This window comes from Atractosteus spatula, chromosome 7 (genome assembly GCF_055471065.1).
Source record: "Atractosteus spatula isolate fAtrSpa1 chromosome 7, fAtrSpa1.hap1, whole genome shotgun sequence".
Taxonomy (NCBI): Eukaryota; Metazoa; Chordata; class Actinopteri; order Semionotiformes; family Lepisosteidae; genus Atractosteus; species Atractosteus spatula.
Window position 1 is genome coordinate 62,772,526 of NC_142712.1, and position 17,296 is coordinate 62,789,821.

The 17,296-nt window shown below is 43.8% G+C and overlaps 1 protein-coding gene across 2 annotated transcripts in view; it reads right to left on the minus strand.

The window, feature by feature from the left end:
- The window catches only part of trip4 (thyroid hormone receptor interactor 4), a 38,664-nt gene extending 22,097 nt beyond the window's left edge, over positions 1 to 16,567 (minus strand). The window contains exons 1-11 of one of the 2 annotated variants that reach the window (XM_088920718.1): positions 16,529 to 16,567; positions 15,454 to 15,629; positions 14,518 to 14,654; positions 14,135 to 14,350; positions 13,501 to 13,579; positions 13,225 to 13,354; positions 11,973 to 12,188; positions 10,333 to 10,459; positions 9,693 to 9,877; positions 8,886 to 9,010; positions 8,504 to 8,595 (exon numbers count right to left, since the gene is read on the minus strand). In XM_088920718.1, coding sequence (XP_088776844.1) covers positions 8,504 to 8,595; positions 8,886 to 9,010; positions 9,693 to 9,877; positions 10,333 to 10,459; positions 11,973 to 12,188; positions 13,225 to 13,354; positions 13,501 to 13,579; positions 14,135 to 14,350; positions 14,518 to 14,654; positions 15,454 to 15,541 — 1,395 coding nt within the window. In that variant the 5' untranslated portion in view covers positions 15,542 to 15,629; positions 16,529 to 16,567. Of the gene's footprint in view, positions 1 to 8,503; positions 8,596 to 8,885; positions 9,011 to 9,692; positions 9,878 to 10,332; positions 10,460 to 11,972; positions 12,189 to 13,224; positions 13,355 to 13,500; positions 13,580 to 14,134; positions 14,351 to 14,517; positions 14,655 to 15,453; positions 15,630 to 16,278 lie in introns of both variants that reach the window. The other variant, XM_088920717.1, reaches the window with a different exon arrangement.
- Positions 16,568 to 17,296: the final 729 nt, after the last annotated feature.

The following is a 17,296-nucleotide window of genomic DNA, read 5'->3' on the forward strand; positions in this document are numbered from 1 at the left end:
GGTGCGCCAGAATATTACAAGGTAAGAGTCAGAGAGCATCTAAGTCCTTCTGACAAAAGCACTCCTGGCATTAGCACTCGAACAGGGCTGGAGCCCAGCGCCCACACCATCTGCATGCAGCACAGTCCAGCCACCTATTTACTCCTCACTGCACTTGTGCTTTTCAGCTGCTGTCGCCAATTAAGAGGCAGAGACAAGCAATCTCCTGAGCCGCGCTCGAGCGGTAATAGGGGTGCACAGTGGCCGGCCTGCTTGGCTGCACTCAATCTCGGCGTAATAACAGGGATTCACTGGCAAGCCTCTTGGATCAGAGGACTGGCTCTGGAGTGGGCCCTCAGAAAAAAAGGGCCTCTGTCTGCTCCACAGCGGGGAGACTGGGCTGGAAAACGAAAACACAGGGCTGCAAATACCCTCTGCTGGGAAAACAAGAAAGGAATGTCTTTCTTCATTCTTGTTTTGGAAGAGTGGGGTATTTGGCAGTCACAGCGAGCCACAAGGTTAATAACATCAATTTCTCCTTCATTCTGTCTGAGGTCACTGTGGACACTATGAGCTAAAGAATTAAACTGTATGTGCAGCACACACAGTGCTATAAAACCCTAATCGAGACTGGTTTTCTTTTTCACTTCTTACGCAAAACTTGTATTTGTTCATTTCAAGAAACGAATCTATCAACACATCTGTGCAGGCTTTTAAAAATATGGTCCAAGTTCTTACACATAACCTCAATTACCCCTAAAAAGTCCATAGGAAAACCTTAAGACCTCTGACCTTTATTGCTAAACAGCAACTGGGACCTTTAGTCAAATGATCTGTTACTAATTTCCTGCTTTTAGATTGCCACCCAGTACCCAAGTATGCACCAAAGTACTTTTCAAAGTCTCTAAACTCTTCACTTCCTTTTCACATGCTGTAAATCTAGGAGATCGGTTAATTTAAGGCTCTTGGAGGGTTGAAGGAATAATGATCAGCAGGAGCCAGAGAGAGCGATAATAATGTTTAGCCTTGCTGTTCACACACCCTTTGCCTCCAGTATCAATGGAGAGCTACTGTTTAATATGTATAAACTGCAAAACTGGCCATTTACTTATGCTGACAGACTTAACTAATTCCTTTATTTTTGCTGTGCAGTTCACAGGTTGCACTTGGCATGTGTAACTGACATCAAAGCACTCTTAATGACTTCACACCTACAACATGCAATAAATGAAGCAAAAACATAACCCACTTCATTACACCCCAATGTCTGTAAATAAAGAAGCATAACTTTTTAAAACCTACCTTATATGTAACTTTCCCAGCATTCTCAACATTAAAACATTACACACATTTTTTTAAAAAACTGTAGAAATTGTACATTACAGTGAATAAAGGTATCTGTGATATAAATATTATAATAATAACAAAAGACCATATTCAAGAAAGTTGATTAAATTAATTTTTCTCTTCATGAATAACAATAAACTCTTTTCCTAAGAGAGGCAAGTTTAGGACATAATAAAAACTACAAGCTAGGTTCATGAAACAGTCCATTTTATTAACAAAAAGATTTTATTCAGGTGGCAAATCTTTCCAGTTTTACCAATCTGCTCTCAGGACATCAGCATATCCGCATGACATGAAATTGAGTACTAGCTGACTGAGGCAGATGAAAAACCTTTGAAACTGGATATTTTCCAGTTCTAGCGCCTGAGCTTTCTGCACACCCAGAGGCAGAGCGCTGCTGTCTCTTGCTTTTGAGACTTGTCTTGTCACCCCATTAAGCAAACTAACTCAGCCTGACTGACACTGCAGATTGTGGCTCCTGAATAGCCATGTGCTTATGTGTGTGTGACTTTACCGTTTAGGGCAGAGAGTTAGAGCAAAGAGCTAACAGGCACTTGAAGAAATAGTACCAAAACAGTAATTTGCCAATAACATCGCCCTTAGTTACCAATGATCTGTCATGTAGTCTTGCACTTATATTGACATGTATGCACAGTTGTTTAAATAACGATATAGCCGTGCTTTGTGGATTTCAGAAGTGAATACAGCAGTTTTCAAAGTAAAAAGTTCCTGAGAATTTCTATGAGTTCCACTTCTGTAATCTTTTGATGTTTTCATTTGATTATGATCTCCATCTCGGCTGCTAATGCAGTATGATTTCGCAACACAGGGAATCTGCTGAGATTGCAGGCCTTCAGTTCCATTCACTCAAGCCACTGTCCTGGATGTTTTACTGGTACTCTTAAATGGTCAGCGATCAGGGATATAGAGAGTATGTTAACTCCTGCTAGTTAAGAGACAGATTGATTCAAGTCCTTTAGAGCTCTGCTGGAATGCACATCAAGAATACACTGTGGCTTTCCAGGACCAGAGCTGCAGACCTCTGGTCTAGACAGTTATTTTTTACTCTGGTAAACTATTCCCCCTATTGTGGCCTGGACATGCACGGAGAACCAGATTTGTTTCCCATCATTCTTTTCATGTCTACTGGCAAGTTGCAATAATGTGGGGCAATCTACATCAATCACATTTTGGAAATTTTTTGGGGGGGTTTAGAATATGTGCTATATTCTAATACTTTAAGTAGACACAACAGAGAATCACATGGGAAACGGAACAGACAACGTGTTCACAATTAAATTTAAAGCAAGGCAGGAAGAATTTGTGTACTTCCCCGAAGTCAAAATAAGTTTGTAATCTTTAACCTGGCACAACTATGATTCCTAGCAGACCGGGTTCTCCTCTGATCTGATGTCTCTGGCTCCTACAGCATGGTGACCCAAATAAAGGGGGTAAATGTCAACCAGATTAAGACAGCGCATTAATCCAGTGCACCAGCAAAGGAATGAATAACAGTTGCTGAGCTTCATGCCCTGCCACTGCAATACTGTAGAAAGCTCTCTCAGCTCCCCAAAAAACATTTCTCTTGCCATTAGAAAGTGAGTTTTGCTTTCACTTTTGAGACACTAACATTCCTTTTTTCAACATGCAGGTTTAAGAGAAAACCTTGGTTAAGGACAACAAATAAAAGGCCAAACTGTAAGATAATTAGATATAAGAGGCTCTTAGGTAAATCATTCTAAGACACTTAGGAATCTGTGTACAAGGATTGAGGTTGTTTACAATTACCCACACTGATAAGACACTTCTATTGCAAAGACAAGGAAGGAGAGGGGGTTGTATATCTCAGCATCACACGGAATCACTCACCTTTTCAATGTTAAAAAGGACATACACTACACTTACAAAACTAACCAACCACAGAACAGCAACTAATCTTCTTTTAAAATGCTGTGAGGAAGCCACCTTTAGCATACTTTCTTCCTGTGAGCTCATGCCATGCAAATAAAGGAACAATATTAACAATATTACTTCATGAGTTCAAAAGTACAAGGCTAGCTGACTGGTTTGAACAGTTCCACTTGCACAGAAACAATATAATTCCACCAGAAAGCTGCATTTTATGACTAGAACAGTACATTTAATGTCAGTAAATCATGATGGACAAGTAACCATTAAATACTACAAGCATGCTGGCAAACAAATATAAGCATTCAAATTTTGTGCACCTGAAGCACAGGCTCAATTTTTTTTACAGAGAAGAACAAAAAAAGATAGCTCTTATATAAACACAAAAGTAGAGTAAATGTGTCCTGTTTGAACTGGGTTTTACTGATAATTCCAATATAGTACAAAATGACACTGCAAGACACAAAATATAGTTACAATCAATCACCGGTTGAAAAAGCACTTTTATGTGTGTGCACAATAAATAAAAATGCTTTTTATGGTTTAAAAAGATGATATAAAAGATGCTGTTTTTAATTGTAATAGAATTTATAGCAAGCTAGTACAATCACCACTGATAATCGTTCCTGATTTTATGCAATTTAGACACTATAGCGGAGTCTGGTTGCCATTGAGAGCAGTGGCCCTTCTGGCTATATTCTACACTGTTCCTGAATCACATGCTGTCTTCGATGGCAGAATGCGCTGTGCAGACAGAAAAGGAGAAAGTCTAAAGACATGGGGGGGGGGGGAGACACATCCCTGCATCACACAGCAAATAACCGAGCCTGCTCTGCGAGAAATTTAATTCTCCACAATGACATCCATACCGAGAACCCCCAACAGGAAAACAATTTCTGAAGCTGGGCATGAAATGTTGGAAGGCGGAATAATCAATGAGGGTATACATTAAGAGCTTGGGGAGTCTCATGAAAAAAAATACTGTCTTTGGACTGAATCCAAGATCTTTCTAAGTCTCTGCTTCTCTGAATCTAAAACAAAGGCTTTTCTGCTTATAAATATCACACTACTCCAGGAAACTCAAAAATACCAACTAGTCAATCCCATTAGCGAGCAACAGCACTGGCTCGTATGAACCGAGCCTTCAAAAAATTCATTGTAGGGATTATTTTTTTTGCCCCAGTTCCCTTCTTGCAAGTTCCATTCTTGGAATTTTTTTCTAAAGACAAACATTTTAGAACAGCAAGCTGCATGCAGCCAAGGAGAAAAAACACAAGCACTGGTGTGCCAAAACCTGTCCACTTACGACTGATCAGAAACAGACAACGTCAAGTAATGGGGAAAAATATGACGAGATGAAACTGAGGGTATTAGGACGAATCTCCTCACTAAGTCCCCTATCAACACTATAAAAGCACAATGTGACACTAAAAATCAAAACAATCACGGAGAGCAGGAGTATTTTTTAGTGGGAGCCATATCATATACCAAGTCAAGGTGAAACAGGCAGACAAGATGGCGCTGCAGACAGAGACATCTGCATATTGCTAAATCCAAGCTGAGCGCGAGAACGGGAAGGATTAACCAAATGACAACAGATCTGCAGCCCCTGTCAGGATAACAACGTTGGGCAGATGACTGATATCTCCAAAATCCCCTCCACAGCTCCCCCCCCCCCCCCGCCCAAAAAAAAAAGATGTTATAAACCCTGTTTGGATAAGGCCCGATTTCAAACCCTGTCCCAGAATCGACAAAAATGACATGAACGCAAATTCGGGGATCAAGACAAGATGCACTTCTTTCCAGCGTGCAAGCAAGCACTGTGTGTCTGACACAAGGGACACTGGTTTAGTGGGCTATTAGTCATGACTAGATCTTTGGATTAATAGCTTTCTTAAAGCTAGACAAGAATGGGTCGACTGGCAGATGTACAGAACTGCCAGTTAATATGCGGCACTTGTGGTTGGGGATTATAATATACAAAATATAATATATGTTTAATATAGTCTCATCACTGATTCTGATCTACACTAATCTTGAGCAAATAAAGATATTCCTCAGTCCGGATCTCCCAAACCACAGACCCAGAGCACTCAAACCATTTACTTTGATCACGAGGCGCTACTTTCGGAAAAGCACATATAAACTTTTGTTCATGATTTGGGATTTATCTGTGTCCAGATAAAGATATCCTGAACATTAAAAAGAGGCAATGTGGTTCATCTAACATATTTAGATAATACTGGCTAGGATATTATCCAGCCATTGCCTTACAGAAATGGTATCCAGTGGTAGAAAACAAAACTACAAATAGAAAATGGGAAACACTTGAGCTTGAGGAGGTTATGTATGAGAAAGACTTAGCTACTTATTTTTACCATTTTGGTCACCAAGTTGACCAGTCTTCTTGTTGACAAGTTATAGAATGGCTTTCTTCAAGATACAGTGGGATGAGCTCTTGCATAAAAACACATGGGCCAAATGCCTTGTAACTTCTTATGTACTTAAATTCACATTTCCATCCTATGTACCTTCAGAGTGTTGACAGGCCCTTGTTTACATTGGATATCATCTGCCAGATATGTGCCCAGTCTCACTTTTTAAAATGTTGTTTGAAACTTCTGCATAGTTTTCTAATCCTCTAACTTTGTCATCTGTGAACCTGACTAGTTTACTAACTACAGCAACACAGAGACAGTTATTAAGAATTAGGAAGAGGAGTAATCCTGACACAGATCTCTGTGGTGCTCCGCTAGGGACATAAGCTTTCACCCCCTCGCTTTACTATTTCTTTTCCCTCTCCCAACCAGCTCTCAATCCAGTTGATTTTTTAGTTTTTTCATTAAATCTAAATGCCACCTCATATTTGTACCTAATACTACTGGTGCTTTTTCAAAGCAACCTAGTGAGCCTGTTAAGCAAGACATAGCTTTTCTAAATCCATGGTAACTATAATCTATAATCCTATTGCCATGCATAAGGTGGTTTATTCATGTATATTTCTAATTATTTCCATTACCTTATATAACATAGAAGACTAATCGGCATTATTATTGGATTATTAGCTGAGAAAATTACTTCATTTGGTTTTGCCACTCTGCTTATGGATGGTTGCGACATGAACAAAGTCCGAGAAATGTTCTTCCTGTCATTTATGTGCGCCTGACCTTGGTTGGGGACATGTCTACTTCTGTAAGCATTAGCTACTGGAATCTGGAATCCAACGCTGGCCTTCGCTGATGGTTAGACATTCTGCTGGGCTTGCCTGGATCGCTCTAGTCCAGCTCAGGCGGGGCGCCCACTGGTCCTGCCCCACCTGATGGGCAAAGTCACATGGCTTCGCAGGGACCCTGCTGGCAGCCAGCTCTTGCATCTTCATTGCCAGGGGAGCTCGGATAATGGAGCTTCCTCATTAATCTGGGAAGGGTATTGGGATCAATAACCCCGTGCGCTTTAATAAGTGCTCCGGGATTGTTAAAGTCGACACAAACAGATGGGAAATCGGTCGCATCTAAAAACGCTAAAAGCAAACCCCCCCCCCCTCCCTCCTCCAGCCCCACTCTACCTCCAAGCTCTGTTCTCATGCTGTGCTGCTGTTCATTAGATCAGAGCAGGTTAACTTGGAGCAGAGGGCTGCTGCCGAGTTCAGTGTGCAATTAACTGTGCTGCTGCCAGCGCAGTAAATCTTCATTCGGGGTGGACTGCAAGACTGCTGATGGATTGTGCAATGAAAGAGCCGCTGACATACAACAAGGCCTTTTTTAAAACTGGGAAACAGGCACCGCTACTGCGACTGCACAGCTCAACTCATTCTTATTCAGTGACAGTCACAGAAAAGGGGTATCAGCACTCCAGGAATACTCTTATCTCGGCTTTTTTCTTACAGTCCCCTGCCCTCACTAACACATTGGTGAACAACATTATTGTATTGGGCGTGCAGTGTAGGCTGACACAAGAACATGCTGTTTTGCAAAGGACCTCCTATGCAATCTAAAGTCGGAGTGAGATGTGGGGTGGATATATTTGGAAACACACCACACAGTAAAGAATGAAGTCGACTCAGTCAGCCCCAGTTTTCTCAAGTAACAAGGATGGGAAAATCAAGCACTCCGTGACCTGAAGTAATGATTTCTCGTCCCCAGTCAAGTGAACATGCTCGTCATTAACAGTAAGTGAGCCATCTTTCCCATTCACAAACGAGGCTTTTCTTCTGAAGCTGCGATGCTGTTTGATCTCCCCTGATCCAAACGCAACGATCCTGGAGGCAACAGAAGACTCTCCAGTGTGCACCACTCTGCAGTGCACTACAAACAACAAGCACAGGTGGTTTTTCAGAAAACCAGCATCTTGTTTCCACTTAAAAGCCCTCACTGATCTCTGCTGAGAGAGAAACAAAAGTGCAATTTACAGGGCTGTCTTTTATGCCACCTGACCATTGAACTGTCCACAAAGCTGGACTCCTGAAAAAATAAACTTCAAAGCGGCTTAAAAAGATGGGTTTTGCAGCATGGGAGGATCTGTAACTACAAACTAGTGAGTCACAAAGACATGTTAACTGCATGAAAGGAAGAGATAAAGTCACTTTCATCCAGCCTTGTACATCGTTCTTTTCAAATGAAAGAACAGTACCGACAGTCTCGCTTGCCACAACTTTCAGAATGGATTAGTGTTATCTAGTGTAATGCACAACAAGTTATTTATTACATTTGAAATAAGACAAAACACTGGACCCTGCAAGAGTTAACAAACTTACAAATCACTGTCCCAGGTTCATCATTAGACGTCAGAGGTTTACACTGACACACTGCGCCCTCTGCTGGTAGTATGTTATAACTGTTGGAAGTGAAAAATTAGCCCACACACAAAGAAGCATCTCCATATGTTTTTTTTCCTATAGGTGTAAAAGGAAAACCTGAAACTTTTTGTTTATAAAGAAACAAAAAAAAGTACAAGTGGTAAATATCAGTACATTCGCAATGATTGTTTCCTGATTCGGTACATTCAAACAAGAGGTACACATTTTTTTCCTCCTTATAAAAAAGCAAGAAGAAAAGTCATACAAACACATCTACATTTGGAAGTTTTCTGCTTGGCCGGTTCTCACAAAATTTGTCAGAGTACAGAGAGATTCAGACAGGCCTATTTAACTGCTCTGCTGTCTGAATGCACAATAATGCTCCTTCCACAGATTTTGTAAAACAGCAGGTCTGCATCTCTATATACGGAACAAAATAAGGTTTTTGAATACTAAAGAAAAGGCTGTACTGACCTGTTTTTGGTACTGCTCCTGAGAGAGACAGTCAGTCATGTTCACACACCCCAGTAGACATCCTGTGGGATATTCTCTTGGAATGTCGGGGGCTGGAAAAAAAACTGAATGGTTAAGATGCTGGGCAAGCCAAGAAAAGTCAATGTGAGCACTGACAAGCCAACAGCTATGCTCCCAGCTCTTATCTCTTCCCCTCAAGGAGCCTTGTGTTTAACACATTAACCTGCACCTTCTCAATAATTTACTTTATTAACTTTCTATTAACACCTTAGCTTGCTTGAAATGTATACTTCACTACTTACTTTTTCCTTCGATAATCACTGTACTATCTCTTCCCCCAAACTGTCAGTACACAGCCTCGAGGAAACCTTTATAGGTATACCTGTTTTGTAGAGTTTCCGATACTTCGCTTCAACCTGGGCTATCTCTTGGGGAGTAGGCCTCTTGGCTGCAGCAGCGATCCACAGGCGGCCTCTGTGAGAAGTGTACCAAGTCCTGCCCTCCACCCTGCAGCAAGTCAGAGAATCTCAGAGACTGCAGTGGTGGGCTGGTGGTCACATTTTCATGCAAACAGCTTCTGAACAGATTATACAAAAGCCCAGCAGAGATTAAAATATAGAGTTCACAGAGTGCTTATACATCTTCTCTCTAATCTGAATTTAATAACAAGCCCACAGATCATGCAACCTATAGAAATCTAAAAGAATGTAAAATTTCCACTTTTCAGAACTTTTTTTCCTGAGTCTGATAAACAAGCAGACATTACCTGTTTTTTTTACCAGTAATACTGATAGATTTACCTCAAATACACCACTACACATTAAAATCATATTTTTAAATGTCACAGATCTATTTTGTATCCCTTAAATGACCTAAGTGAACATCAGTCTGTTTGTTTCAATTTCCAGTTCTTATATAAAGCAGAGAACAGGGGATTTGGTTTCCAAATAAAAACAGAAGAAAAAAGCTGAATAAAGAATATGGGTTGTCTATGTCTTATGTTAAACAAAACGGCAACATTAGAGATATTAAATACTACAAAATACCCAGAAAGTACCCATGAAACCTTGTCATAGAAGACATGGGTTCTTTTAATGCCATGAACATAAAACAAAAGGCCCCTGCTCCATCACTCCATCATTAGGCCCCTGATGACGCTGTGCCAACAGAGAGAAAGACAGACAAATACCTCTTGATGCCCCTAATGAGCAAAGAGGCCCAGGGCTGGTGCATGCTGAGACACCAGCCTCCATCTGCAATCTCCTGCAGCTCCCGGTCTTGAATTCGCAGCCGGCTGCGTCCCAAATCCGGCTCGGTCACGCCGGCCTTGTCCCGGGCCTTCCTCTGGACCTCTGAGCTGCCCACCTCCACCCACTGTGACAGCGATGACAAGACACACTGCTGCATCATAGGCTACACAGCACCACATACACATCACAAGTCAGCTAGTACTTCAGTTGAGTTATAGCTCATAACCATCTACCATTGGGAATCTAAGCCTTGTGTTTTCGCATGACTCCTGTAGCCTGACTGATACAACAGGAGTTCACACTTACTAAGACATCACCCTGCTTCACCTGTGCTAGGCCAGAAAACAACAAGGCTTTCTTAACTCAGATTTTCACAAAACACAAAAATCCTTCTGCCTTAGCAGACAATACCCATAACAGCACCAACTTACACATGACCTCGGACAGCCATGTCAGTGTAGAATGAGATAAATAACCGAAAAAGGCTAGTTTAAAAAGTAAAGCATCAAGGGTTACTTGCTTCTCATGCATGTGTGATCGTTGTTATCCTCGCATTGCGTGTACTGTATTTCCACTCACCACTGGTGCGGCCTGCATGATATTGGGGTTCACAAGCTCTCCCAAGTGCTGTCGAGTCCCTTGCTCAGGCTGTGTGGGAGTTCGTGCCAGAGACCCTGTGCTGATGGCCTGAACAGTCTCATCTAACCTGGGAGAGAGAAATATCGTAAAAACTGCGCCAGTCCAGAACAAAGCAGCAACGCACAATGTGAAAACAAATAGCAAAAGTAGCACAACCCCCCTTTCCTTAATCTTTAAATGACTCAATTGTAATTCATCTTTCTTGCACTCTTCCAACACCTCCAGCCTGGTCAAATCCTGTCATACTTCTTCCAGCTAAAACTACTATTCTTCACATTGACCAGCTGATCTAATTACAGACTTCTCCTCCATCATCCTCCCTTGTTTTAGTATTATCACGGAACGACACTGAAGAAAAGCACTGTGCCTACGCATCGTGGCAATTACAGATCTTCTGGTGGCACAGATTCCACATGTATTTTTAGTAATTTAGAAAATTAAAAAGTAGGATGACTAGATTACCATATTTACTTATTTTAACTTTTTTTAATTTATTTTCATCATAGAAGCAGAATGTACAACCACCTGGTTTAAACAAGCAAGTATACTTCCATAGACAGTATGTACTTGAGGAACTCTCATGTACTGCCCCTGCTCTCACTGCCCCCAGCGGAAGATCACGGGGGCCCCTGCTCTCCCTGCCCCCAGCGGAAGAGTCCCGGGGGCCCCTGCTCTCCCTGCCCCCAGCGGAAGAGTCCCGGGGGCCCCTGCTCTCGCTGCCCCCAGCGGAAGAGTCCCGGGGGCCCCTGCTCTCCCTGCCCCCAGCGGAAGATCACGGGGGCCCCTGCTCTCGCTGCCCCCAGCGGAAGATCACGGGGGCCCCTGCTCTCCCTGCCCCCAGCGGAAGATCACGGGGGCCCCTGCTCTCCCTGCCCCCAGCGGAAGAGTCCCGGGGGCCCCTGCTCTCGCTGCCCCCAGCGGAAGATCACGGGGGCCCCTGCTCTCCCTGCCCCCAGCGGAAGATCACGGGGGCCCCTGCTCTCCCTGACCCCAGCGGAAGATCACGGGGGCCCCTGCTCTCCCTGCCCCCAGCGGAAGAGTCCCGGGGGCCCCTGCTCTCCCTGCCCCCAGCGGAAGAGTCCCGGGGGCCCCTGCTCTCGCTGCCCCCAGCGGAAGAGTCCCGGGGGCCCCTGCTCTCCCTGCCCCCAACGGAAGATCACGGGGGCCCCTGCTCTCGCTGCCCCCAGCGGAAGATCACGGGGGCCCCTGCTCTCGCTGCCCCCAGCGGAAGATCACGGGGGCCCCTGCTCTCCCTGCCCCCAGCGGAAGATCACGGGGGCCCCTGCTCTCCCTGCCCCCAGCGGAAGAGTCCCGGGGGCCCCTGCTCTCGCTGCCCCCAGCGGAAGATCACGGGGGCCCCTGCTCTCCCTGCCCCCAGCGGAAGATCACGGGGGCCCCTGCTCTCCCTGCCCCCAGCGGAAGAGTCCCGGGGGCCCCTGCTCTCCCTGCCCCCAGCGGAAGAGTCCCGGGGGCCCCTGCTCTCCCTGCCCCCAGCGGAAGATCACGGGGGCCCCTGCTCTCCCTGCCCCCAGCGGAAGATCACGGGGGCCCCTGCTCTCCCTGCCCCTGCCCCTCCTCACTTGCTGTAGTAGTGGCTCAAGCCCTCTCCCTCCTCCAGCACTTGTCTCCCCGCGAAGTCCAGCGTGACCTTCCTGCCGCGGCGCGCGGCGTGACGCAGCTCCCTCAGATCCTCCTCGCGCCGCCGCAGCGCCTCCCGCTCCGCCTTGGGCAGCCACTGGTTCGAGTCGGTGGCGAAGTAGTCCGACTCGTCGTCGATCACCTGCGTCCGGCACACGCTTGGGGACAAACAGGAAGTCAGCCACAGCCAGCTCTCACAGCGGCAGCCTTGTTCCACACAGGCTGTGGAGCTTTGTCTTTCGATCTCTTTGTGACTTGGGAATATTATTTCATAAATGGCTCTATTTATTTCCACCAATCCTTTTCGCCAATCAAAAAACTGTAATAAAAAATGAGAACAAAACAAAACGAACCCCACTAACCCCTCTCCCCATCCCTGCCTACCACAGCAACCCACTCCTGCATTGGAGAAGAAAAAAACCAACACATTACACAAGTAAAACATATATAGAGTACCTACATAGAATACTGTATATGAAAAAAACAAATTCAAACAGAGATTCGACCCAGATCACTGCAGATTCCCATTATCTAACTTTGGAATATTTCAAATTAAATTAGCCAGTAGGTGATGTGTTCATTACTTGGCTGCTGCTCAGACTGGTTTCTTTAGGACTCTAATTCACTGTGGAATTTCACACGTCAGTAATTGTGCAGACTATATCTGACTTTAAAGCTCTGCAACCTTACTATTGTTCACGAGGAATGATGGCAGCCGAAAGCTTGGGAGAATTTAGAATCATTTATTGAGATGTGGAGATTTGGCGTAACCCGCTTGGCTGAGGGCCGACCTCCCGGCCGTTGGACGGGGAGGATAGGACCCCCATGCGACCAATGGGGTAGCTGCAAAGGTGGAGAGGGGGTGGAGGAGGGATGCAGAAAACGAACGAGGAAGAGGAGAGGGTGACATTTGATATATATGGAGACCGGTTGCTTACGTCAGGATTAGTGGGAATTGCGGCAGCTGTGTCGAATGAGCTCGGCTGCTTTCATTCCTCCCGAACTTTCATTAAAAACTCCATTTAATATTCTAGGACAAAGAAAAGCTACCGAGTTCTAAAAACAGGTATTTTTGCTAGATATACAGATATACAGTATACTTTCACTTAAACAATGAAGGGGAAAAGCTGAGTGTAACACACAAAATGCAAAGCCTGAGGTGGACAGTGTGTTACTCTATGTGACTGAAAATACCTGTTCCTGTCGTATTCCAGGAGCTTCTCCTTGTGCTGGAGGGCTTTCTCCAGGCCAGACTTCGTCCTGGCCTCCTGGTGGGGCAGAAATTCTCTCTCTGTGCCGTAGGCCTGACTGGCTCTGTCTCCTCCTGCCAAACCCACAGAAACTAATGAAGTCAACTCCGATATGTGAAATAAGAATGCAACGCTTTGTTAAAAACTTGTGAGGTTGTGTCTCAGGCCCAATTATGACAAGAAAACATCAGTACAACATGATCTCTGCTGATCAGCTCACCTCCCATGAGTTTCTTCAGAAGTTTCTGGCTTTTGTTGGAGTCTCGCTGGATGATCTCCTGCTCTTCTTTTGTGCAGACCTTCCCAAAACAGAACGGTTACGCATTAAAGGCAAGGCATTTCTGTCCTTCACACACACAAGCCTGTTCTCGGTAGTCAAACCTGTACTGCCCCTTTCCAAAAGAGCTGTCCCGCAACACAGATTTTAAATTTCCCTCATGGAAAACAAAAAAATAGAGGACAGGAATAATAAGCACACTACCATGAGCACCACCTCTTCTGTACACTTTGCTATCATTAGCTAATATGGCACTTTTAGGGTTTGTTTTAGGATTCAGATTCAATTTTCCCAAAAAGGACCAAAGCTAAGTGTCTATGAGGAATGATCGCATGATTTAAAGTACTTTCATTAAAAAATAATAATATTTCCATACACTTGCAAGAGTTTAAGTCAGTAATATCTTGGGTTACCTAGCATACACAATGTGCTGGTGTAATATTATATGCACAGCCGATGCAGTCTAATTGCGAAGATATGAAATAGGACAACTAGGGCTTCACATTACCTGGCCCTCCACTAAGAACTGTATTGGTAAAACCTTAGACAATAAGGTCAGTGACAAACTTGGACTCACGAGGCTGCCACAGAAGAGGCAGGGACCGGAGTTCTCCTGCTCGCAAACGATGCGCCCACAGGTCAGACAGTTATTGATGAGCCTGTGTTTCTGTGCCAGGCACTCGCAGGGGTGGCGCCCAGGCAGCAGGACTGCCAGCCTGTCCTGGCCCTCCTGGGCATACAGGTTCACAAACTTCTTCTTTTTCACAGTGGTAGAGCTTTTGCTTTCCTGCGCCTTTAAACAGAATAGACAAAATCCATCAAGAATGAACCCAGACCAGCAGCTTATCCACAAGTCACTTAGACCACATTGCTGCTCTCCCATGACCACCTGAAGAGCGCTTCTGATACACTAACACACTCATGGATACGGTGGTGGCTTATTTCATCCACTCCACTCACCTTCAGCAAGTCTATAGGCGTCTTCACTTCCTCCGGCGCAGGCTCCTGCTCAGGGACAGTCGGCACTTCCTGCTTGTTCCGCCCTTTGCGCTTGGATTTCTTCAGGGAATCCATTCCCTTTAATACCTCCGGAACATCTGGAGAAGGAAAGAGAAATGCTCATTCCATACTGCCACCTCTGCGCAAATTATTTCGAGAGGTTTCTTTTCTTGGTGTTACTTCTCTTTCATGGACAGTTCCTGTGACATTCCCTCACCGTGAAACCTGCTTGATGTTGCCCTTGGAGGACTACAAACTGGTTAAATTCAAGGCTTGGGATCAATCAATCTTTGCTCACTTCTTGAATCTACAGCATCGGGAGCCCAGATAATCATTACTTTGATTAACTAAGAGGCATTATATTACATAGAAACAAACACATACATATTTCAAAGAAAACTCCTAATGTTATGACAATGAGATGTAAAACCGAGGGCCTGACTCTCTGTGGTCAGTAAAAATCCCAGGGCATTTCTCGAAAAGAGTAGGGGTATAACCCCGGCGTCCTGGCCAAATTTCCCATTGGCCCTTACCAATCATGGCCTCCTAATAATCCCCATCTATGAATTGGCTTCATCACTCTGCTCTCCTCTTCACTGAGAGCTGGTGTGTGGGAAGCGTACTGGCGCACTATGGCTGCCATCACATCATCCAGGTGGGGCTGCACACTGGTGGTGGTGGAGGGGAACCCCATTACCTGCACAGCGTTTTGAGTGGAGTGTCCAGAAAAGCGCTACATAAGCGTAAGCTATAATTAATTAATTATTATTATTATTAATGTGGATTTCTGTCTTGTACAACATTTATCACAGGATCTATTGACCAAGTGAGAAACTCAAGTATTACTCCCATCTCCCACACCCTATTAATTTCTGGTTCCTAATCTGAAGGTCCTACCTGCCACAGTCTCCTTTTTGAGGTAGAGCTGAATGCTTTCTGAGGCAGGCTGCCGAGACCTGTGCCATCTGTCCAGGAGTTCATCCATAAACTGCTGCTTCTTTCCTTCTGTCCCTTGGAGAAGATCTCCTACGTACTCTCTGATCTCCTCTGCATTCTCTATGGAAAGTATATACCTGTCGAAGACATAAACCATGATTGATAACCCAAGAACTGTGCCTAATTTCTGAATCTAACGTTTGACATAGAAAATAAAATTAACAATATATATTATTGGACGGTATTTATAACCTCGATTCATATCGCTAGTGTTCATTTTTTTAGACACCTTCATTCTGTCATTAATAATTTAACTCATACCACAGGCGTTATATGAAAAGTTGCACATTCTAGAAGCACATACTCCACAATGTAAAAGAAATGCAAAGATCAGGAAATCAATCCCTCAAGCCTGTTCGCTGATTATTCAGATAACCCTCAACTGAGGCAAGATCTAAGAAAGAAGCAATATTTTCAGACTTCTAGTTGATTATCTAAAATACGTTAAGAACGCTTACAAGACTAGAAACGTTTATTTATTCCAAATCTTTTAATGAAACAACAAGTTGAAGAATTCTGTCGACAGAACTCACGCCTGGCTATTCACTGCTTTATACAGAGTTACATTAAGTTATGAAAAGTTATACAAGTCTATACAGCTACTGACGACATCTATAACATCTCCTATAGTATAACACTTTCGAAACCTCGACCTCGCTATTATAAATAAGTTCTGAAGTGATGGTTTTGAAATAGTGTATAACTGGAGAACTGTTATTTACTCACTGCACTATGTCATCACAAGCGTCCAAACCAAAATTTCGGTTTAGCTGATCCACACACCAACGCAATAGTAAGTCCGACATCAGTTAGCTCACTGGAGAATGCCAAATGTAAAAAAAAACATAAAATAAAAAGAGAAATTATGAATCTTTAAGAGACTGACGTCTATTGCGGTAACTTCAAGCTATACTCGCAAAGCATAAGCTATGTGTCAAAGCACGGAGAACTTTCCGGGTACACACTGTTCCCATACCATCACGTCCGCAAGAAACAGCACGACAGTGCATGTTAGTTCCTCCTGACAGCTCAACTACTTCAGAATCGACGTCTTCTTGAAAGTTGAAAATGTAAAAACGTCCTGTAGCTTCGTTGTTTTTTCATCTGGTCAGCATAACGGAAGATGAGTAAAACAATTGGCTTTAACTGCTATTTTCTGTATGTGTACTAGGACCACAACCAAAAACTGCATCAAATACAAATACCTACTGTATAGCCTTGTCCTGTTATTTTATGCTGTAAATTTAGCTCACATTTGCCCTGGAGCTAATTCAACTGGTTCAACTGGCTGGGTCCCTGTTGAGTGACGCCGGAGACCCGGGTTCGAGTCCCCAGCGGTGGGGGGGGGCGCATACCCACGTGATCCCGAGAGCGCTACAATACCGTATACAAAAATAATTCGAAGAGAAAGCTACCCGTGGAAATTTCAGTAGGAAATATTCAACTTTTATGTAATAATGACCCGTATCATCAAGTCTGGATAGTTCAAAATAAAGTATGTTCCACTTTATAACAACTTTATTAAAGAGATAGGTTACATTCTGATGGTAATATAATGATATAAGAAGTTAACTGGTGTCCCGTTTAAACCATATAAATACCGGTTCAGGCAATTAGAAACCGAAAATCTGAACTGAACCAATATTATTTTTTCACTAGTGTAAATTTTTACGTTCTTGTATAATTTGCATTAATCAGCAACATCCGCATTTGTCGTAAGAAAAGGAAAATAGCCAGTTTACCA